Source organism: Meles meles, chromosome X, assembly GCF_922984935.1.
Source record: "Meles meles chromosome X, mMelMel3.1 paternal haplotype, whole genome shotgun sequence".
NCBI lineage: Eukaryota > Metazoa > Chordata > Mammalia > Carnivora > Mustelidae > Meles > Meles meles.
Genome location: NC_060087.1, coordinates 47,687,153 through 47,711,158, shown reverse-complemented (window position 1 = coordinate 47,711,158; position 24,006 = coordinate 47,687,153). Strand labels below are relative to the sequence as shown.

Sequence of the window (24,006 nt, the reverse complement as noted above, 5' to 3'; positions counted from 1 at the left end):
TCGAGCTTATGGAAACTTTCAGACTGCTGCTGTGTTCCATTTATCCACCTGTTTGTTCAAGGTAACAGGCTGCTAGGGTGGGCCCAAAAACTGCTCCCTTAATGAGCTCTGAAGCCCAGCTCCTAAAAGGCTGATTCTAAGGCTCTTCACCGGTCAAGTCACAGATTAAACAATAAGGTACTATTTACTGAGGTTTTAAGCCTCATCCCTGGATTTGGGTAACTATATGGAAAGAGGCTGGAGGAGAAAGAAAACAAAGTCCAGGTCCCCCAGGCTCACCACCTAGCCAAAGTCTTAGACTTCCTGAAGGAACCCAGGGCTAGCGGCTAAGCTGCAGAAAAGGAGTGTTCCTGGGAGGTTCCAATTTCTGGGCAGGGGTACAGAGCTGCTTTGTGTGTGTATGGGCAGGGGAAAAAGAAAAAGAGGTACCACAGCTATTTTCATTCACATCTTTAACTCATCTTGCTTCTAATTTGCAAGTTCATCTCAACATTCCTGACCCAGCAGGGCTACTGTTTCTCCTGCTGGTCTTCTCCCTTCACAGATCCACCTGGCCACTGTCAACCACTGTTTAGCTTCTCCAGTCATGCCCTCACCTGCTCAACCCTCCCTCTTCATACTAACCACACCTGAGAGGCAATGTACTGTGAAATCAGGCCCATCATGCAGACAGTAACTTAAGACCCAAGGGAGTGGGTGAACCAGGTCATACTACCTCGAGAGCAAGGACCCTAGGGCTCTTCTTCCCCTGGAGGAAACTGAATAGGGGAACAGGAAGAAGGTGGAGATGGGGGAACCAGCCCAAGAGTCTGCAACCCTCCCCAAAACCCCTACAGACAAGGCTCAAAACAACTAGCAAGCAAGGGCCCAAACCATTTCCAGCCCCACTCATTTCTTTCTCCGGACAATGGTCCAGCCATCCTCCACTATATCCTCTTCTTTAATAGTCTGGGAGTCTGGACCAGAGGATTCAGGTTGGGGGCAAACCCCATCTGTAGCTGCCCCATCATTCGTAGCTGTGACCTGGAGGAGAAATACAGGAGAGAGCTAAATACAACTCCTCCTGGCTATGGCCACTGGAGACCCAGGCTCTCTTCCCAGCTTTGCCAGGACTGGCTGTGTGACCTTAGGAAAGTTCCCTGCCCTCTCTGGATAATATATCCCCCCGCCCCATCACTTCTCTATGAAATTAGCTGATTTCCCAGAAAATTGAAGATCTCTGCATCTCCCCACCCAAGGGCACCCCCCTTCACCTCCATCTCCTCCACGCTGTCCGCATCATCTTCATCCGTTTCTCGGGCTGTTGTAACTGCAGTGGCTCCGACCCTGTACTTTCTTTGGGTAATGTGAAAGGCCATCTCCTTCAGAGCAGCCCCATCACCCCTCTGGAAGTGGTAGAACATGGTCTGTAGCTGCTGGCTCACCTACCAAGAAAACATTCAACTAGCTTGGATTTTTTGGAGAACCTACAATACAACCCGCATGTGTTTGCAGCAAGAGTAGGGAGGGGTTTGGAATTTTCCAGAAGAGAATGGGGCTCTTTCTTCCCCCAAGGAGTTCACTACTGAAGGAACCATATACGAAGGATCCAGGTAAGAGTCTAAAGTATGGAAGGAAGGCTTCCTAGCAAAGGAAGGCACTAGAACTTGGTTTGAAAGAAGAGGTAAAAGGGAAGGCAATCTCAGCAGGGCTTGATGGGGAAAATGTTAACCAGAACAGGGGTGGAAATGTACCTGGCCTGACCTGCCTTTGGGACGGGGGTAAAGAATGGACCCGGTTGAGGGGCGCCTGGGTGGCTCAGTGGGTTAAAGCTCTGCCTTCAGCTCAGGTCATGATCCCAGGGTCCTGGGATCGAGCCCCACATCAGGCTCTCTGCTCCGCGGGGAGCCTGCTTCCTCCTCTCTCTCTGCCTGCCTCTCTGCCTAGTTGTGATTTCTCTCTGTCAAATAAATAAAATTAAAAAAAAAAAAAGAATGGACCCGGTTGAGAATGCTGTATGCAGAGAAATTAAAGAGAAGAGGCAGAGTTTGGAAAGACCTGGGAAGACTAGACTTTTTCCTTTAGGCAAAAGGGAGTCACAGAAGGTTCTTGCACAGGACTCAAGAAAAGAATGGTTAGACCCAAAGTCTTTTTTTTTTTAGAGATAACAAGTAGGCAGAGAAGCAGGCAGAGAGAGAGAGAGAGAGAGGGAAGCAGGCTCCCTGCTGTGCAGAGAGCCCGATGTGGGGCTCGATCCCAGGACCCTGAGATCACGACCTGAGCCGAAGGCATTGGCTTTAATCCACTGAGCCACCCAGGTGCCCCTAGACCCAAGATCTTGGCCTAAAAACAAACAGACAGGGAGAAGAAAGACTGCAGGAAGGGAAATGGGAGTTAGTCCACAATATGCTCACCTGGGGCAGACTTCCATCCTCCACAACAGTATCAAATTCGTTCGTCATGAGCTCCCCGAGGAAGTCCTCCACCTCATCTAGCTCCAAGTCAGCTAGTAGGAAAGCAAAGACCAGCCACCTTAATCACTCATGCCCACTACTATTCAATACCTACTTGGTGGGTCCACACCCAATTGGTGGGTAAAGGCCCCAACAGTGAGCCTTTTATTCACTTAAGTGCTCTGTACTCCAGGTTTTTAATGTGATTCTTAAAAGCCAAACACTAAACATAAATACCTAATTTCCAATCTCCTGCATCCTACCAATCCCTCTTATTCCCAAAGCATCCCAACTACACTCACCCTCTTTCATCTGACCTATTTTAACTGGCCTCCTCTCTGTGACCTTGAACAAGTTACTTATCTCTGTGCCTGTTTTCTCATCTACAAAATGGGGCTAACAGCGGCCTTCTTGAAGGTCTGTTATGAGAAGTCCCCTAAATAATGCCTGGCATAGGAGAGACCCATTATCCTTGTTAATTTCCATCACTCAAGGGCTGAAGTTTCTGAAATGTAGAAACCCTTCACAACTGTGGCTCCACTGAATGGGACAGATAAGAAAAAATGGATATAAGTACTTCCAATGATGAAATCATCATAGCCTTGATATCAACATCCTATTATGTGATTCTGGCTAATCTCCACCATCTAGTCTTCAGTTACCTTCTGGGCCCCTGCTCTACTTTTTCTCAATTAGAGAATTACTCAAGACAGTCTTCCACAAAGCTCCTCACTCTCCCTTCCCTCTGGGAGAGCTCGTTAACCCTTGACTTTCCCTAGCACTCTCATCTAATATCCCCCAAAGCCGTCTCCAACACAGACTACACTCTACCAATTTCACAGATGCCTCAGGCCCTCCACATCCAAAGCCAAACTCACCATCTTACCACTTCAAACCTACTTCTTGTCCTCCAGGGTTCCTCTATTCCATGTAAGGCACCTAATCCACCCAGTGACTCAAACCCAAAACCTGCCTCCTTTTTCCTCCCTCTTCACGGCCAAACAATCTCCAAGACACCAATCCATTGCTATTGCCACTGCCCTAGTTCATGCCTCATTATTTTCTACACAGAAATAACCTTCTCATCAGTCTTTCCCTCTCCAGTCATGCTCCATACCGATTATTTTCTGAACTTTCTAGTCAACAAATCTCATCCTATTACTCACCTTAGAAAGGGCCCATGAATTTTCATCACCTACAGCAGTGTTTCATATCCTGCTATTCAGGAATAGCTGTCCTCCTGGTTTTTAAAGAAAGCTATCCATAGAAAGCTAATGAGAAACAAAGGAAAACGGGCTTTTTTGTGATTCTTATCATTAGCCAAACTTTTATTATGTTAATGATTACTGTGACTCCTAAGGAGGAGCTGAAGAAAAAGTTCTTACATAATTTGACTGGAGAAGCTTTTTCTTCACTGAATATCTAATAGAACTATTATTCCATAGCCTGCATTTTGGCAAACACTGGCCTAACAGACAAACCAAAGGCATGTAGCATCTTCCATGCCTTAACCTCTTCCCAGGACCTCCCCGGGTCACCCCCCAGATTCATTCTCAACCACTCCTACCTACACTCACAAGCGCGCACACACTCTTACTCCAATACTGAGCTCCCTGCCACTTTCCAAATATAACACATAATCTTCTCATACCACAGAACTTATTTGTGTGTGCTCTGTCTCCCCCACCTAGTTAACTCCTTTTCATCCCTTAAGACTCAGCCAATCACTACCTCCCTAAACAATCTCCAAAGGAAGCCTCCTCCTCAGTCTCAGGCTACCCAAGCACCCTGAGCTCATCCTTATTAGAACATCACCCAGACTGTAAATGCCTACTTACTTAAATGGATCCATAACTAGATGGCAAACTTCCTTGTGATGACTCTGCCTAATGTCATCTACAAGACCAAAAGAAAAAAACCTGAATAAAGAATTTTGTAAAAATCTTACTATTCAAAAGACCCTCTGAAGGGTCCCCTATTCTTACATGACCTTAAAGACACATCAAAGCTGTAGATCTTTGGGGCACCTGGGTGGCTCAGTGGGTTAAGCCGCTGCCTTCGGCTCAGGTCATGATCTCAGGGTCCTGGGATCGAGCCCCACATCGGGCTGTCTGCTCAGCAGGAAGCCTGCTTCCCCCTCTCTCTCTGCCTGCCTCTCTGCCTACTTGTGATCTCTCTGTCAAATAAATAAAATCTTAAAAAAAAAAAAGCTGTAGATCTTTGCTGTCCAAATAACCAAAAGTCATTACTGAGCACTCAAAATGTGGCTAGGCCAAATTGAGAAGGTGCTAAGATTGTAAAATACCCACCAGATTTTGAAAACTTAATACTAAAAAGGGATGTAAAATATCTCATGAGTTATCTTTTATACTGATTACCTGTTGAGATATTTTAGATATACTGAGTTCAGTAACATTAATTTCATTTGCTTCTTTTTACTTTGTTGAAGCGGCTGCTAGAAAATTTTAAATGACATGATGTGAGTTGCATTGTATTGTTATTGGACAGTGCTGAGGTGAATACTTTAATATTTATTTTAGGCATTAGGAAACGGAGTCTCAGATAAAACAACTTGTCCAGAGTGATACCGCAAGCCAATGACACAGCCTCTAAGGCATCAGAAGTCAAGATTCTGACTCCCAAAGCCTGTATTCATTCCACCTCGACTTCAGTTAGGTACCATCCCACAACTGTTCAACAGGAAGCGCGCGCTCTACAGGACCCGCCTCCTCCTCCCCACGCCCCCAAAGACAGGTCGCAGAGCCTCACATTCACTCACCATTGCGGAAGAAGTACTCCTCTACTGCACCCCCCAACCACTCGGCCTTCTCTTGGCTGTGCACGCCCCCGAAGCCATTCTCCACAGCGATCTGCGAACACAGGCCAGAACCCACCACGTCAGCCTGGAAGCCGGCCAGAGGTGGTGTAGGGTTGGCTGCTTATGCCGCCCAGTGGCGCCTCAGGCGCGTTGTCCAGCCAACTCTTGTTCTGCCCCAGACACTAACCTTTATCTTAGCCGTGGCCCTACTCACCTGCAAGGCCGGCCAGGCTTCCAGCGCCGCGCGGACGCCAGCCACGAACAGCGCCCGCGAATCTTCCCCAGCTCCAGCCATCATCCGTCTTCTGACCACGCGATGCCCAGGAGGCCCAATGGCTGCGCAGCACAGCCCAGGCCAAATGAGCCGAAAGCCGAGCCTGAGAACGCAGATGTGCCTTTCCGCGGACCTGGCAGCAAGACTAGAGCAATAGAAAAGTCTATCAGAGCAATGAATGACATCACCGCAGTTAACTCCTATGTAATAAACCAAAGGAAGCCAGGAGTGGAGGTCGCGCGGGGCCATGGGTTCCTGAAAGGTGTGAGGAACTTAATAAAGATACGGATTCCAGGCCTTGGGGCAGAGGAATCAACCTCAGGGAGCTTAGACTTAAAATTTGCATTAAAAAAAAGTTGTAACATCCATAAAACACTGCACCCAACAGCAACAACAGACTATACATTTTTCTGAAGTGCACATGGAACATTCTCCATGACAAACCATATGATAAGTTGTAAAGCAGGCCTCAATGGATTTAAAGGAATTGAAATCACACAAAATTTGTTCTCCCACCACAATGGAGTGAAATTAAAAATCAATAACAAAAAATTTGTGAAATTCACAAATATGTGGAAATTAACACATTTTTAAATAACAAATGGGTCAATGAAAAAATTATGAAGGAAACTGGGAAACAAACTGAAATGAATGAAAATGAAAGCACAGCACATCGATATTTATGAAATACAGCTAATACAATGCTTAAAGTGAATTTTAGGGCAACTGGGTGGCTCAGCGGGTTAAGCCTCTGCCTTCCGCTCAGGTCATGGTCTCAGGGACCTGGGATCGAGCCCCACATCCGCCGGCTTCTGCTCAACAGGGAGACTGCTTCCCCCTCCCACCATCCCTGCCTGCCTCTCTGCCTACTTGTGAGCTCTGTCAAATAAATAAATAAAATCTTAAAAAAAAATCAAGTGAGTTTTATAGCTATAAGCACCTATATTAAAAAAGAAGAAAGATGTCAAATCCATAACCTAACCTTTCACCTTAGGAAACAGGAAAAAGAAGAACAAAGTAATCCAAAAGCAAGCAGAAGGAAGGAAATAATAAAGATAGGACAGAAAATACCTGGAATAGAAAACAAAGCAATAGAGAAAATCATGAAACAAAAGTTGATTATTTGAAAAGATCAACAAAATTGACAAATTTTTAGCTAGGTTGACTAAGTAAAAAAGAAGAATCAAATTACTGAAATCAGGAATGAAGGAGGTGACATCACTACCAACTAGCCAAAAAAGATTACATATTGTATAATATCATTTAATATGAAATGTACAGGGGTGCCTGGGTGGCTCAGTTGTTAAGCATCTGCCTTTGGCTCAGGTCATGATCCCAGGGTCCTGGGATTGAGCCCAGCATTGGGCTCCCTGCTCCATGGGGAGCCTGTTTCTCCCACTCCTCCTGCTTGTGTTTCTGCTCTCGCTATCTCTCTCTCTCTCTCTGTCAAATAAGTTAAAAAAAAGTAGTATGAAATATACAGAATAGGCAAATCTACAGAGATATAGAAGAGGTTAATGGTTGCCCAGGCTTTGGGGAGGGGAGAAATGGGATTTCTTTGGGGGGAGATGAAGATGTTCTAAAATTAGATGTGTGATGGTTGCTGTTGGGTGCTGAGTTGTGAGTCATCCCCTCCATTCATATGTTGAAATGCTAAGACCCAATACCTCAAAATGTGACTGTATTTGGAGACAGAGCCTCTAAAGAGGTAAATAAGGTAAAACGAGGCCCTAGAGGTACGCCCTAATCCAATACAATTGGTTTCATTGTAAGAAAAGGATATTAGGGCATAGAGAGAGACATAAGATGCACAGAGAAATGGCTATGTGCACAGAAGGTAAACATCTGCAAGCCAAAGAGAAAGGCCTCAGAAGAAACCAAACCTGCTGACACCTTGATCTCAAAGTTCTAGAATTTCGAGAAAATAAATTTTTGTTGTCAAAGCCACCAGTCTGGTATTTCGTTATGGTAGCCCTAGCAAACTAACACAGTTACACAACGCCATAAATATACTAAAAACCATTGAATTTTACACTTTAAATGGGTGAAATTTATGGCATATAAATAATATCTCAATAAAGCTGTTCTTAGAAAAATAGCATAGGTGATTCCCTCTCACAGCAAGGATTGCAAACTTTGGACTAGACCATGTTAACAAACAATACTGTCACTTCTGTGCCTGGGCCCCTGCTGAGTATTGCTGTGTCATGCATGGGGTTTGATCAAATGCCTAAGGAGTTTACAGTCCATCATGCAAGACTGGCCAAGGACCCTAGAGAATGATCAGTGCTCTGGATCAATCTAGGTGTTAAAGGACCTGAAGCAGATAGAATTCTGCAAACTGTCTTTAAGAGAAATGGTACAAATTAGGTATGAAGGTATTGCTTTAGATTTATAAAAGAAATCACAAATGTTACAAATTACAAAACTTTTTAAAAACTGACAAATACCATAAACATTCTCAAACCCCACAAAATAAAATATTTTTATCAATTGTTTGACACATCTCCCCACTAATTTTCCTTTTGGTTACAAGCTCCTTGATACCCTTCTCTAAATAAATATGACAATTACTTTATAATAACATTTTCTAGAGATAATACAAAGAATTCAATTGAATTCAATGTTATTCAGTTGATAAAAATTCTTATTGGTAGTTTAGAAAAGTGTCGACTTCACAATTTGTTATTAGTGAGGTAAATTTTAAGATTGTTGTCGAATTTAGAGAAATCTCTCTTTTTTTTTACATGTGAGCTATAAAATTTCAGGGTATTTTAACTGTTCTTGTGCAATGACAAATCGTAAATGCTCTTCAAATTGACTGCACTCAATAATCAGGGACTCGGAAGTGGCATGTGTAAGTATGGGGTGCTGAGGCTTAAGCTTTATTGTTCTATTATAAATCCATCTCTGTGCAATGTTAGAGGAGAAGGGAGCACAGGGGCTCATGAGAATCCAGCAGAGGGAGCCCCTGACCCAGCCTGGGGGCTTGTGGCAGTCTCTCAGAGATGACACTTGAGCTGATTTATCTTAAAAGTTTGAGTGGAATTTTGCCAGGTGGTGGGGTGTGTTACTAAATAAAGAGAGAGAGAGAGAGACTTTCCTGCTGAGGAAACAATGTATATACAAAGACACAGAGGCAGAAAACAACATGGTATGAAATGATAACCATGAGCATTCCCAGGCTGACAACTTTATAAGGCATAAACTCCTACAGAGCTATTGAGACTCATTCAAACAGACTCAGCAACTTAAATTGAGTTCAAATAAGCCCAAACAGGGGCGCCTGGGTGGCTCAGTGGGTTAAGCCGCTGCCTTCGGCTCGGGTCGTGATCTCAGGGTCCTGGGATGGAGCCCCGCATCGGGCTCTCTGCTCCGCGGGGAGCCTGCTTCCTCCTCTCTCTCTGCCTGCCTCTCTGCCTACTTGTGACCTCTCTCTCTGTCAAATAAATAAATAGAATCTTTAAAAAAAAAAAATAAGCCCAAACAAAGATATTGATATTAGTCACCTCTGCATGAGTTTCCAGACTAAGGCTTCAAATATATATGGAGAGAGTAGGTAAGATGCTGGTCACCCGTTCCAGGGTGTTGTGGAGGTTTTTCCCACACCACCAAGTAATTTTCTGACATCAGCTATGTGTCTTCCAATTCAACTTACTTCTGATACTGCCTACCTGGAGATAGACTCTGATCCCATAGGCTAAAAGTTTAGTCTTACAGGGGTGCCTGGGTGGCTCAGTTGGTTAAGCAACTGCCTTCAGCTCAGGTCATGATCCTGGAGTCCTGGGATCGAGTCCCACATCAGGCTCCCTGCTTGGCCGGGAGTCTGCTTCTCCCTCTGACACCCTCCTTCTCATACTCTCTCTCTCTTTCTCATTCCCTTTTGCCATTCCCTTTAAAATCTTAAAAAAAAAAGTTTAGTCTTACAAATCTGCCCCCCCCCCCGACATACACACATCGCATGCCAAATACAAGTGCAGGTTGTTGCCTGTGCTTCTGACCAAAGGGCTATATATGGGAGGGAACAAAAACCCCATCCTCTGATTCAATTAATTTGCTACAGGGGCTCACAGAACTCAGAGAAACGTTTTACTTACTAGATCATCAGTTTAGGGTTGCCTGGATGGCTCAGTCAGAAGAGCATGTGACTTTTGATCTTGGGGTCATGAGTTGGAGCCCCACATTGGGTGTAGATAGATAAACAAACTGAAGTTTAGATTATTGGTTTATTATCAAAGGATATAACTCAGGAACAGCCAGATGGAAGAGATGCATAGTGCAATGTGTGCGGAAGGAGCAAGGAGCTTTCATGCTCTCTCTGAATCTCCCTATGATCATTAACCCAGAAGCTCTTTGACAGGGTTTTTATGGAGGCTTCATTACATAGGCATGATTGATTGAATCTTTGTACATTAGTGATTTGTTGGTGGTGGTGTCATTTAGTCTTTATTTCATAATCATAAACTTCACCCTGCAATCCAGCTAGACTTGGAGTAAGGAAAATACAGAACCCAGAGAACTATAACAAGAGCACAAAGATTATAGGATATTTTGAGCAGCTGGAGGTGAAGGGGTGCTCTCTGAGCTACAGAAGGAAGGATCTGATAGTTGAAAGAAAACACAAGTCAAATTTATTAGACTCGTCCACAGTCAGCAATGGTGATCTTCTTGCTGTTTTTGCCATCGCTGGTCCCAAAGTACTCAATGGCTTCCACAAGATTCACACCTTCTTTCACCTTGTCAAAGACCACATGCTTGCCATCCAACCACTCAGTGTTGGCAGTGCAGATGAAAAACTGGCAACTCTTCATGTTGGGCCCAATATTTGCCACGGACAAGATGCCAGGACCTGTGTGCTACAGGATGAAACTCTCATCATCAAATTTCTCCCCATAGGTGGACTTGCCACCAGTGCCATTATTGCATGTGAAGTCACCACCCTGGCACAGAAATCCCAGAATATTCCTGTGAAAGCAAGAGCCTTTATAACCAAATCCTTTCTCCCCAGTACTCAGACCATGAAAGTTTTCTGCTGTCTTTGGAACTTTGCCTGCAAACAGCTCCAATCTGTTAAAATAGATTTATGAATCAGATGAGTAGTCATTTCTTGGTTTCCAGGTCCCTTACCTCAAAGGAGACGTGACCCAAGGGCTTACCACCCACAGCAATGTGCATGGTGGGGTTGGCCATGACTGGTGACATGGGAGGTTCCAGGGCAGTGGTGTCTGCAATGCCATTGGTGATTGAATTCAACCTCCAGCCCCTCTCCCCTCCCAGGAGGTTGAGGGGTGAAACTGAAACTTCCAAACTTGTAATCACAGGGTGGCTCTACAGGCAACATAGCCATAGATACCTTTTACCATTCTCATCACTTAGGAAATTACAAAGATTTTAGGAGCTCTGTGCCAGGAAAGGGTTCAAAGTCCAAATACATATTTTAATATATTTTTTTATATTTTATTTACTTATTTGACAGACAGAGATCACAAGTTGGCAGAGAGGCAGGTGGGGAGGGGGGCAGCAGGCTCCCCGCTGAGCAGAGAGCTGGATGCAGGGCTCAATCCCAGGACTCTGAGATCATGACCTGAGCTGAAGGCAGAGACTTTAACCCACTGAGTCACCCAGGCACTCCTCAAATACATTTTTTTATTATAAATCACAATATCACAGTAGATCTTCTAGAAGTACCCACACTTGGGACTCCACTCTGGGCTCCAACCAAGGCCTCTGAATGAACCCTGAGATTTAGCCTTAAGACTGAAGTCCAAGGTTAAGTATACTAAGTGACAGACTTCCTCTTTTTTGTGCCTTGAATCCATTGGCAATCTGTTGAAGCCAATATGTCCCTTCCCAGATTAATGTTTTTTAATGCATAAAATAAAATTTACATTATAAAGGAAACCAATTATATTAAAATATAGTTATAAGTGAAATAAGTCAAACAGAGAAAGACAATTATCATATGGTTTCACTTATTTGTGGAACATAAGGAATAACACAGAGGACATTAGGAGAAGGAAGGGAAAAATGAAAGGACGTGTATCAGAGGGGGAGACGAACCATAAGAGCCTATGGACTCCAGGAATCAAACTGAGGCTTTTAGAGGGGAGAGGAGTGGTGGGATCAGTGAGCCTGGTGATGGGTATTAAGGAGAGCACATACTGCATGGAGTACTGGGTGTTATACGCAATCAATGAATCATGGAACACTACAGCAAAAACTAATGATGTACTGTATGATGACTAACATAATAAAAATAAATAAATAAAATATAGTTATCAAAACATTACAAAACTAATTGTAATATACATTTTTTATTAATGCCTTAAATACAATGCTCTACTAGCAGGTTAGTAGTTAAATGACTCTTGCGATTTCAAATTAATGACTATAAATAACATCTTTTAAAAATATTTTATTTATTTATTTGACAGGGAGAGACAGCAAGAGAGGAAACTCAAGCAGGACAAGCAGGAGAGGGAGAAGCAGGCTTCCTGCTGAACGGGGATCCTGAAGAGGGCTCAATCCTAGGACCCCAGTATCATGACCCAAGCCAAAGACGTGTTTAACAACTGAGCCCCCCAGGTGCCCCACTGTAAATAACATTTTAAGAGATCTGTTATGAGGGGTGCCTGGGTAGTACAGTCAGTTAAGCATCTGATCTTAGTTTAACTCAGGTCATAATCTCAGGGTTGTGAAATCAAGCCCTGCATTGAGCTCCATACTGAGCAGGGAGTCTGCTCAAGATTCTCTCTCCATCTCCCTCTGCCCCTTCCCCTCTATAAAATAAACCTTTCTTTAAAAAAGACCTGCTACGAAAAATATCTGTGTGTTGGTGACAAATTTAATATGATTGCTAATACTACTGTGGTTGGCTACCTACATTTATTATTGAAAGAAATGCCTATAATAGACACATGAAAAAATGTTCATCAACACTAGCCATCAGGGAGATTCAAATCAAAACCACATTGAGATACCACCTTACACCAGCTAGAATGGCCAAAATGAACAAGACAGTAAACAACATGTGTTGGAGAGGATGTGGAGAAAGGGGAACCCTCTTACACTGCTGGTGGGAATGCAAGTTGATGCAGCCACTTTGGAAAACAGTGTGGAGATTCCTTAAGAAACTAAAAATAGAGCTACCCTATGACCCTGCAATTGCACTACTGGGTATTTACCCCAAAAATACAGACGTAGTGAAAAGAAGGGCCATCTGTACCCCAATGTTCATAGCAGCAATGGCCACAGTCACCAAACTGTGGAAAGAACCAAGATGCCTTTCAACGGACGAATAGATAAAGAAGATATGGTCCATATATACTATGGAGTATTATGCCTCCATCAGAAAGGATGAATACCCAACTTTTGCATCAACATAGACAGGACTGGAAGAGATTATGCTGAGTGAAATAAGTCAAGCAGAGAGAGTCAATTATCATATGGTTTTGCTTATTTGTGGAGCATAAAGAATAACACGGAGGACATGGGGAGATGGAGAGGAGAAGGGAGTTGGGGGAAATTGGAGGGGGAGATGAACCATGAGAGACTGTGGACTTTGAGGAACTAACTGAGGGTTTGGGAGGGGACAGGGGTGGGAGATTGGGTGAGCCTGGTGATGGGTTTTGTGGAGGGCACGTATTGCTTGGAGCACTGGGTGTGGTGCATAAACAATGAATTCTGGAACACTGAAAAGAAATTTAAAAAATAAATAAAAATGTAAAAAAGAAAGAAAGAAAGAAATGCCTAATTTCATTTGAGGTTAGAAATAAGATGTATTTTTTTCACATCTAAATCCACACTTAAGTTCTATGCATGACACTTACTCTACTCCTACTCTAGACCCTATTCTAGAGCGAACATTTCAGACTAGATTAAGCCTAGATGAAGAGGACCAGATTAACATGGTAAAGACTGAAATCCCAAAACCTAAGCCTAAACTCAATTCCCAACATGATACCTGAGACTAAGATCCAAGATTAAAACACAGATTGAATTGCCAAACTGAACTGCTAGTGTTTAAATGCAGCAGGTTCTTCCAGATGGAAATTTTCAGACTAGAACCCAGCCTGGAATCCCAAGAAAGAGCCCACCACACAGAGATCCCAGGTGAGGTTATCATATTGAGATGCCCTAGGCTTGGCTCCTCAGGATAAAATATTCTGGACTGAACTCCCAAAATCTGATTGTCCCAGAATCTGATTGTCCCAAGGTGGCCAGACTCAGCCACCCACACTGAGCCTTGAGCCTGGCAATCACTTGGTGAGAGTCTCAGTCATATCTTAGATCAAAAATCAGTCTTCCATATCAAATCCTTGGGTGTTTCAAGAGTTAACTCTCAGTGTTTAAGCCCTCAACGTCATGTCCCATAATGAACTTCTAGGCAAAGGTATGCGATTGAAACCCTAAATTTAGCTACTCGAAGGAGGATAGGGATGATATCTGGAGGTGGTCCAAGTCTGAGTTCCCAGAAGGACCCCTCACATGCCTCAAACTAGCTTCACATTCCAACTTACATTTTCCCTTTCTCCTTTGGAACGGAACCCATATTTTTAGCTAAGTGGACATAAGTCCAGCTTAAAGACTATATTTCCTGGTATCCCTTGCAACTGATGGCCATGTGGTATAAGCTTTGGCAGTAAGATTTAAATGGAAGAGTGAGGCAGTTCCTTGGGACTGTTTTTACATGAGTGAAATAAAGGCTTCTATCTTGTTTGAACCACCAGTATTTACTGGCTCTCTGTTATGTGCAATTGCATCTGATGCAGGTGGAGCACCCTTGGCTGGGCTGAAGTCTGATCCACAATGACTCAGCATTCTAAGCCCAAATCCTGATGCTGAGCACCTAACAATTAGTGATCCAGACAGAGCTCCTGACTGACCAATGCAGTGAGACTGACCCCCAGTACTAAGCTAGTAGTGCCTTAGTCCTTAGACAGGCAACCATAAAGTAAGTGGTTCAGTTTCTAGACCAAACCCCCCAAAATTATGTCTCTAGAATAAATATCCTTCCTGAGCTCACTGAAGAAATTTCCCAGATTGTGCACAAGAGATAGTTTGCAGAACAAAGTTTCAGAACCCCATACTGGAACTTAGTATGAGAGGAAAAGTGATACAGGAGGTGAGGCGTGTGACACCAGCAAGGGCCTTATTAGTTCATGAAGTTTCAGGCCACACTCTGAGCCTCCCCCAAAATGAAACTCCTTACCAACCTCAGAATTAACCACTGAATGGAGCTAGCCCATTACATCCAGAGTCGGCCTCTTCACTGAACGTAGTAGACAGAATCCCCCAATTGGAGCCTCCAAACTGGTTCTCCAAAGCAGAATTCCCAGATAAATCTCCCTGAAGTCTATCTGCTAAACTGAGGTCCCAAGATCAAGTCCCTCAGGCTAAGACTCCAAAATCACCTCCAATGATAGCTCTAGGTGGTCCACCCAAGTTGTTCAGACTGAACCCAAATATAGGCCCTCAGAGTGAGGTCCCCAAATTGATTCCACAGATGAAATTTTCAGATCAAGGTCCTGTGCTAAAATTGAGACAACCAGTGACAATGTTGGAAGTTATCTGAGCCCTGTGTTCCTGGAAAATAGCCATGGTCCAAAACTCCTCCACACTTTGTACTCTGAGAAAGGGCTAACTACCAAGGACTTCCCTGCTCCCACATATTCTGAGATAAGACTCAGCCCCCCTTTCCTCAGTGACTCAGATAAGACCTGTCCCTTTTCTTCCTGATCACTCTATAAGACTCCTTAACTTTCCACTCTTGTCTACTTGCCTCCATAAAATTTCAGTCTCCCTTTCTTTCCTTTAAGACATTTCTCATTAGTGTATGATCTCTCTACTGTAATAGGCTGAATAAAAATATCCTCTTAATTGTCCAGAGTATTTTGTCTTTCATGCCAATCTCAGTCCTCACATTGAAGTACATTGCACTTAAATCCTCAGTGCCTCATTCATTCATTCATTCATTCATTCACCAAACGCTGATGGAATGCTGAATATGTGCCAGGCACTACACTAAGCTCTGTGCTAACAAGGCTTTGCTTTCACAGAGCTTACATTCAAGTAGGATAACAGGTGAGGGAGGAACAGTTTTTAATATGGTGGTCAGGAAAAAATGCTGGATGTAACATTTAAATTGTTTTTACAAGGAGGAGATAGGAGGCCAGAAGAAGATGGTTCCAACAAAAGTAACTTGTCCTTAGACAAGGATGATGGAACTTAGTATGAGAGGAAAAGTGATACAGGAGGTGAGGCGTGTGACACCAGCAAGGGCCTTATTAGTTCATGAGAAGAAATTGAATTACAGAGAAGCAAAAGTGGAAGCAAGAGACCTGTCAGAAAGCTCTTACAATAGTTCAGGTAAGAGACAATGGTAGTTTGGTGTAGGTTAGTGATAGTGGAGACTGAGACCTGTGGACAAATTCAAGACAAGTTTTAGAGATAAAACCCATAGTATGCTGTAAGAACTACTGAGTGTGGAGGAGTTGAGGGAAAGGCATGATTCTCAGTTTTCTAATTTAGTAACTGGTAGTTGTACTGAGGTAGAGAAAGACTTGGGGAAAATATCAAGATTTGTGCTTTAAAGATGTTTAATTTGAGGCGCCTATTAGATATTCAAGTGGAGATAACAAGGGGCAATCCATTTACAAGCTCAGAATGTCAACATTTAGAGGCTAGGGAGAGAGGATGAGAAGACACAGACATGTTTCTAGAAAGAGAAACTGGTTGACTGACCATGTCAGATTCTACTGAGAGCACAGTTAGGATGAACAGATACAAGTACTCATCTGTTGGGTTTGACAACATGAAGTCTTTGGTGACTTTGACAAGAGCAGGTTTCATGGAGAGGTGCAAAACTAGACTGGAGTTAGTTGAAAAGTGAATGGGAGGTGAAATGGGGACAGCTGGAAGAGAGAACTTGGCAGTAGCAGGAGAGGCTCATGGAATTCAAGTAGGACTTAAAAATGGTAGATAACAGAGCCCATTCATGCACAAATGGGGATGGCCCAAAAGAGGAGAACCTGATGACCCGGGAGAGATGGGAGTAGCTAAAGACCTTGAGTAGGTGAACAAAGTGTAAAGCAGAACTGAAAGGACTGGTCTTTGATATGAAGAGGGTTATTTCTTTCACGTGACAAGTCAGAAGAAAAGGAAGTTCCGTGCAGAGAGCATTGTAGGTCAGGTGGTGAGATAAGGGAATTTCCATTTGAATGCAGCTATCTTCTTAATGGAGGGTCTTGTGAAACCAACAAGCTGAAGGTGAGAACAGAGACTGGAATGTGGGAGGTTTGGGAGGAGCAGAGAAGGTATAAAAGAGTAATCTCCGAAAGTGTGGAAGTGAGCATAACAGGATGGCTATGCTATTAATGCCCATTTGAGGTCTGCAATCAATGATTTAGAGTGAAATCAACTGACTTGTTTTGTGGTTTTTGGTTTTCTCTAATAACATTCAGCCGCTCAGATACAGATGTAGAGTAGGTGGGGCATTTTGACTAACCCAGGTTGTGTTTGGCCAGGCAAGTATTAAGATGGGAGGGAGGGGGGCGCCTGGGTGGCTCAGTGGATTAAGCCGCTACCTATGGCTCAGGTCATGATCTCAGGGTCCTGGGATTGAGCCCCGCATCGGGCTCTGCTCCGCAGGGAGCCTGCTTCCTCCTCTCTCTCTGCCTGCCTCTCTGCCTACTTGTGATCTCTCTCTCTCTCTGTCAAATAAATAAATAAAATCTTTAAAAAAAAAAGATGGGAGGGAGGGACTGCATTAGTTTCCTATGCTACAGAACAAATCATCACAAACTTAGAGGCTTAAAACAAAATGCATTTATTATCTCACAATTTCTATGTATCAGAAGTCTAGGAATAAATTAGCTCGGTCTTCTCTAGGGTTTCATCAGGCTGCAATACAGATGTCAACTAGAACTGCAGTCTCATCAGAGGCTCAAACTAGGGAAAACATCTGCTTCTTGGCTCCCTTGGACTGTTGGAAGAATTTACCTCCTTGAAGGTATAAGAGTGGGGTCCTCATTTTCTTGCTAGCTTTCAGGCAGGGATGACTGTCAGCTGCTAGACACCAAGTTCCTTGCCACATGATCCTCCCTATAGGCCTTTTCACAACAAGTCTGCTTACTTCTTCAAAGCTAGTAAGAGCATCTTCAATTCTAATCTGCTAAGGTGCAGTCTTATGGGAATGACATCCTATCACTTGTCATATTCTATTGGCTAGAAGCAAGTCACAGATTCTGCTTACACCCAAGGGGAGGAGATTACACAGGGCAATCAACACCTGGTAGTGGAGATGACTGGGAGTTGCTTTAGGGTCTGTTGGCCGCAAGGGCCAGCATAGTAAGGATGTTTGCAAGGAGTGATTATAATGATGGATAAACGAAATCTAAGCTGAGTGTACTAGTTTTCTATTGCTACATAACAAATTACCACAAACTTTGCAACTTAAAACAACACACTGTTATGTCACAGTTGCCACGTGTGAGAAGTCCAAGCACAGCTTACCTGGGGTCTCTGTTCAGGGTCTCACAGACTGCAGTCAAGATTTTGGCCAGAGCTGAGGTCTCATACAAAGCCACATATTATTTCATGTTCTCTTCCAATCTCACATGGTTTTTGGCAGAATTCAGTTCTGTGTGGTTATAGAACTGAGGTTCTCAAGATCCTAGAGTCTGCCCAAAGCTCCCTGCTATGTGGCCCTCTCCATAGGCAGCTCACAACATAGCAACTTGCCTCTTCAAGGCCAGCAGTTGAGTTCCTTGCATGCTAGCAAAATGAAGCCCATTAGATAGATAGATAGATAGATAGATAGATAGATAGATAGAGATATCTCCCATCACCTTTGCCATATTCTATTGGTTAGAAGCAAGTCACAAGTCCTGCTCTTATGCCAGGGAAAGGGCATAATACCAGGAGGTACAGATCATAAGGACCATCTTGGAGTTCTGCCTACCACACTAGGTAAGGAGGGAAGTGAGAGCACAAGGGGAGTACAGGGCAGTGAAAAGGTGGTGTGTGAAACAATCAGAAGTTGAGATGTGTTTGAAGAATTCTTATGCAAGGTAGGTATGAAAGTAAATCAGCTAGAGGACCAGGAAATGATTATTAGAGGGTGATATGTTTGAACTTGAGATCTGGAGAGGAGGTTCCATTTTTTGCTAAAGATAAGGGTTAGGCTGTGATCATGAAAGTGAGAGGCTGAGGTAGCTGGAGAGAAAGGTTGGAAATGAGGAGGTCAGAGATAGGCCAGTGTGGTGGATGGGTCATCTACATCTAGGACCTAGCCATCCAGAAGAGCCTCACAAACTGACCCCCCCCCCGCAATGGAGCCCTCAAACTGAGATCCTAAGGTAGACCCCCATAGCTTTGATGCCCCCTAAATCAAGCTCCTGATTGAACCTAGAAGCTCACATAGGCCTGAGTAAATTCCCAGAGAGAGAGGATATACCCTTAACTTGTCCTTTTCCATATATAATCTCCTACTCTGAGTACCTGTCTGGGTATCCTGCAAGGTTTCATCTTGTTTTCCTCACTCTCTCTCAAACTAACAGCCTCTTATCTTATGTTGTCTCATCCTTTCCAGCCACCCCGGCCCATCCCCTCCACAACCTACCCCAGGGAGATGCCCCAGGTAAGGCTGTTACTAACTCATACAGTATTGTACTCTGAATGTAGTGAAAGAGGCACACTCCCAGCTGGACAAATTACAAGAATGAGCTCCTTCCAGTGGATGGGCACAAGTTCACAAAGGGGGAGCATCCTTGTTGAGGGGATCACAGGTTATATTTCAGCCCAGTCCCCACTTAGCCTCTAGACTGGGTATTCTTGTAAATGCATAAACTGCACAACCATATACAGCAGCCAAAGCAGCATGTGTAAGGGGAATGACCACTGTGAGGCAGGCTTAGCTCTGCCATCTCCTAGCCAGACAACCTAAAGCCAGCCACCTCCCTTCTCTGAGCCTCAGTTTCCTCACTGGATGAATGAGATACAGTCATACTTATAGTACAAGGCTGTTGTGAAGATTAAAAGAACTACTTAATGCAAAGCATTTGATGGGGAGCCCTGGTGAGGGGAGTGGGACCTGGGCCCTGCCCTAGGGGGCACAGTATGATAGTGTATGTGACCTCCTATGGGTAGGGACCACCTCTGGTAATCCAACGTCTCTCACACTCATTCCTGCACCATATTTCCTTATCTGTGAATGGTCTGTTCATATCCCTTGCTTATTTTTCTAATTGGGATGTGGGGCTTTGTATTCAGCAATGCAAAGATGGGGAAAATGCTTGTTGTTCATTCATTTCTTCCAGGAGTAGTAACTGGGGGACCCTGTTAATAATTTTCTGTTATTATCAAGTTCCCTAAGGGTTTTTGTCTGTCCAGGCTTCCTTTTAATCCTGTGAGTTTCTCTTACTTTCTGTTACTTGCAGCCAAAGAATCCAGATCAAAATCCACATTTGTAAGTGGAGAGATGAAGGTGGGCTGGCCTTCTGTTAATCTTATAAGAATAATTTTGAGGGGAGACCCTCAAATAGCATCTTGAATGCTAATGAATGAAGTCTTACAGATTCAAGTTTTGCTCTTTATGTATGGATTCTAATAAATTACTATGTGATATGGAATAATAAGCCTATTGTAAACCAAAGTTCAAGCCAACATAATACCTTATACCATTTACTGTCAGAAAATTACTGGAGCCTTGGAGATGGAGTCATTTGGGCAAAATATTGGGCAAGCTGGAACTATTATTGTGAGAACAGGGCAGACAAGCAAAACTCACCCATATTTTTGCTTCCACCACTATGGAATCTGCTCCATACCAAATATGGCCCTAGATGGAAATCCCATAAGGGTGTCCTGTTACCTTGCCAGGGAGAAATCAGAGCTAAACACTTCCTGGAATTCCCAGCTGCTGGGCCTCATCCACAATAATGTCTATGTCTTTAAGTATTCATCCATCTCTGGGAACCAGGGCTTCATTTGAAGGTTTTATTCAAAGATTAACACCCATGGAGAAGTTAAAGCTGGTTTTGTTTGTTTGTTTGTTTGTTTTTAAGGAGAAACTTTACAAATTGTCCTTATCAGCTGGTAGCAATATTTGGGGTACACACTGAGAAACTTATACTTTTTCTTATAGCTGTGTATCTGAATTATGAGAACAGTGAGTTTGGGACATGGAGTTCAGATCACCCCTTAATCATGTCTCCTTTCTGCCACATACCCTTTAATAAGCTACTGCATTTTGTAATGTTAAATCTTTTAAACATGGCCTCCCAGCAACTTAATGAACCAAAATAATTATTAATGGAGACTGTGACATTAATCCAAAGAATCTTATGCAGACCTTCTTTCTTTACCAAAGCAGTAAAACTAGATGAACAGTCATGCATCTGTGCACATAGTTTCCCAGTTTTCTTTTCTTTTCTTTCCTTTCTTTCTTTTTTTTTCTTTCTTTTTTTTTTATTTTTTTTTAGTTTCCCAGTTGTTGTTGGGCAAAGAAACTTTCAACCACCTTGAAGATGCCTAAGAGCCTTTATAGTCTCCCAAATGTGCTCACAAAATAGAATGTCTTTCATGACATCAGCAACACATAGAGGCTGAAAACTAGGTGCTGGCTATAGGGAGAGACAATGGTACTTTGACCCAGTTGCCTATTGAAAGGAGTTACTGGGGGGCGCCTGGGTGGCTCAGTGGGTTAAAGCCTCTGCCTTCAGCTCAGGTCATGATCTCAGGGTCCTGGGATTGAGCCCCGCATCAGGCTCTCTGCTCAAGTGGGGAGCCTGCTTCCTCTTTTCTCTCTCTCTCTGCCTGCCTCTCTGCCTACCCATGATCTCTGTCTGTCAAATAAATAAATAAAAATCCTTAAAAAAAAAAAAAGAAAGAAAGGAAGTTGCTGGGATGCCTGGGTGGCTCAGTTGGTTAAGCGGCTGCCTTCAGCTCAGGTCATGATCACAGGGTCCTGGGATCCAGTCCCACATCTGGCTCCTTGCTCCGCAGGGAGCCTGCTTCTCCCTCTGCCTCTGCCTACCACTCTGCCTGCCTGTACTCTCTCTATCTCTCTGATAAATAAATAAATAAAATGTTTTAAAAAAGAAAGAAAGGAAATTGCTCTCACTCTCTCACACTACATCCCTCTCTCTCTAATTCCCTCCCTCCGGCTTTCCCTCTCCTTCTTTCCTCTAGAAAGGAGGACCAGATTCAGAGCAGCTCTAGACTAATATTCTTTTAAGTCTTGCTGCATCTGGATGAAGGTATTCCATCTGTTTGCCCACTCTGCACTCTTTTTGCTCAAAGGGTGATCTGTTGGCATCATCTGAGTTTTTTTTTTTTTTTTTTAAGAAATGCAGGATTTCAGCCTCACTGACTTAGAACCTGCAAGACTCTCAAGTGATTCATATTCATATTAGAGTTCAGAGAAGCCCGTCTCAGTCAAGATCCAGCTGGTCTAGTTTGGGGTCATCTGCCCACCCTTTGACGGAGGAGGGCATATACTATGGTCGACCTTACTGCCAGACTATATCAGTGGGGGAAGTGATCATTTAAATCTCCCGAATCAAGGTGCTATTACCAAAAGAATGGGGAACAAATGAAGGAAGCAAGAAGCAAATAAAATACCCATTTCACCTTAGGTCTTCTTTGGGAGGATGAGGTTTGGAAGGTATTCCACCTCCCCCCCAGGAAGGGTTAACAAAGATTTGTGTGTTCATTAGATCTGGTTCCTCCTTGCAGGCAATGAAGTTACTTTGCCTATGAAAGGGAATTTCAGAGGCTTGAAAAGGAAAGCCTCATTTGGCCTGGGATAAATCCCTAGGGAATGGAAAGAAGGGTCTGTGATGGGCAAATACCTGATTCAATCTGAACCCTGTGCCTCTGGGACAGTGAGGTCTCTGAGAAGAGCTAAGTGTAAACCCAGAAACACTGGTTACTTAGAGTTACAATTTGGGGATTATCTGTAAAGACCATAGTGACCTGTGCTGGAAGGTGGAATCAGCTAAGCTTTGCTCTGGAGTAGACCAGCTGTGCCAGATGGAAACAGGTCAATGTTCAGTAGTGATACATTGTGGCACTGAGGCGTGGCAGTAGAGATTTTCCTCTGCTGAGGCAAAGACATGAGGCCAACCTCCTTTGTGGACTATGGTCAAATCCTTTGTGGACTTAGCTTTCTGGATAAGTTAGAGGAAGAGAAGAGCCAAAGTGGGTGGTATTAAATTTTTTGCTAATCTGGCCCATGAAGACTCAAGCCTGTTTTCATTTATTTTGGAGAAATACAAAAGATAAGATTCTACTTGCTCCTCAAGAGTTCTAAAGCTATCATAGAGTTTACATGCATTTTTATGTAATTATTAGTTCACTATCTTTCTTCCCAAGAAGAAAATACGAAGAACGGCAGGGATTTTGCCTGTCTTATTCATGCCTGCATCCCGAGAAACTAGCACATAGTAGATGCTCAACAAACATTTGTCGAATAAATGAATGAATAGGATGGGGTGTCAGTGTTGTGGGGCTTCAAGACGTGCAATAATGCTGGCCAAATCCAGAAGTCATCTAAATGCCTTCTGCCTAGATGTACCCAAAAAGTACAGCCTGACATGGTTTCTTAGTTCTTAACATTCTCATAAAATGGCTGAAATCTTAGCCACTTAGAAAATCCATCTCCCCTGATATTTCTTTTTTTTTAAGATTTTATTTATTTATTTGACAGAGAGAGATCACAAGTAGGCAGAGAGGCAGGCGGGGGGGGGGGGGAAGCAGGCTCCCCGCTGAGCAGAGAGCCCGATGCGGGGCTCAATCCCAGGACCCTAAGATCATGACCTGAGCCGAAGGCAGAGGTTTAACCCACTGAGCCACCCAGGTGCCCTCCCCTGATATTTCTGAACATTCTTGGCAGAATCTCACTTATTCTGGCCAGATTTCATACTTCTTCTGGGCCTGCCTGTTACTTTGCATTGCCCTGCAAGGTGCTTAGCCACACCCATTGTTACATACACCAGGAGCAGTCCTTTTCACTGGGGCTTCCCTGAGCTGCCACCAACAGTTCTTGGCATTGTTTTTACCCTGTGTCTGCTTTTCTTCATAGTCCCCACCCCATTCAATACTTTCTTTTTAGACCTCTTAACCTCCTCTAAGGTCACTGCCACTACTCTTTCCTCCCCCAGACCAGATTAAGTGACTGTTAAGTAGAATCTGGCATTTGGAAGGGGGAGAGCCCCACAAGATGGCCTCTATTTTCCTCTTTTCTTTACAATTTTTATTATAGTATGTTCTGCTCTAATTAAGGATTTCTCTTTTGAGTCAAAGACAGAGTCAAAGTGCATTACCTTTGCACAAAAACCCAAGTTAGAAGCAAAACAAAACAAAAAACTGAACATTATCTAACTCTTTATGTTTCTTCTCTAACAATTCTAATTCCAAATTCCCTTCAAGGTGATAATGTACTGAACTGAATGGTCCTCTCTACAAAATTATGTGCACTC

The 24,006-nt window shown here is 43.5% G+C and overlaps 1 protein-coding gene and 1 pseudogene across 2 annotated transcripts; both read right to left on the bottom strand.

Moving 5' to 3' along the window:
• Positions 1 to 5: 5 nt before the first annotated feature.
• TSR2 (TSR2 ribosome maturation factor) lies at positions 6 to 5,608 on the bottom strand. Of its 2 annotated transcripts, XM_045995423.1 has the most exons (5): positions 5,465 to 5,608; positions 5,212 to 5,302; positions 2,394 to 2,485; positions 1,254 to 1,424; positions 6 to 1,023 (listed from the first exon to the last, which is right to left on the bottom strand). In XM_045995423.1, the coding sequence occupies exons 1-5, from the start codon at positions 5,546 to 5,548 to the stop codon at positions 889 to 891; spliced, it is 573 nt and encodes a 190-aa protein (XP_045851379.1). In that variant the 5' UTR covers positions 5,549 to 5,608; the 3' UTR covers positions 6 to 888. The 2 variants fall into 2 exon arrangements, with proteins under 2 accessions (XP_045851379.1, XP_045851380.1); XM_045995424.1 differs by lacking the exon at positions 5,212 to 5,302 and having other exon boundaries at positions 13 to 1,023; positions 5,465 to 5,561.
• Positions 5,609 to 10,158: 4,550 nt separating this feature from the next.
• On the bottom strand, positions 10,159 to 10,726 carry LOC123935027 (annotated as a pseudogene).
• Between the last annotated feature and the right edge of the window lie 13,280 nt (positions 10,727 to 24,006).

Excerpts from the sequence above, each read along its gene's own strand:
- TSR2 (XM_045995423.1), bottom strand. The coding sequence starts at position 5,548 with ATGATGGCTGGAGCTGGGGAAGATTCGCGGGCGCTGTTCGTGGCTGGC. Across the intron at positions 1,425-2,393 it reads AGGATGGAAGTCTGCCCCAG|GTGAGCCAGCAGCTACAGAC; the intron begins GTGAGCATATTG and ends TTTTCTTGGTAG. Across the intron at positions 1,024-1,253 it reads ACAGCGTGGAGGAGATGGAG|GTCACAGCTACGAATGATGG; the intron begins GTGAAGGGGGGT and ends TTTCTCCTCCAG.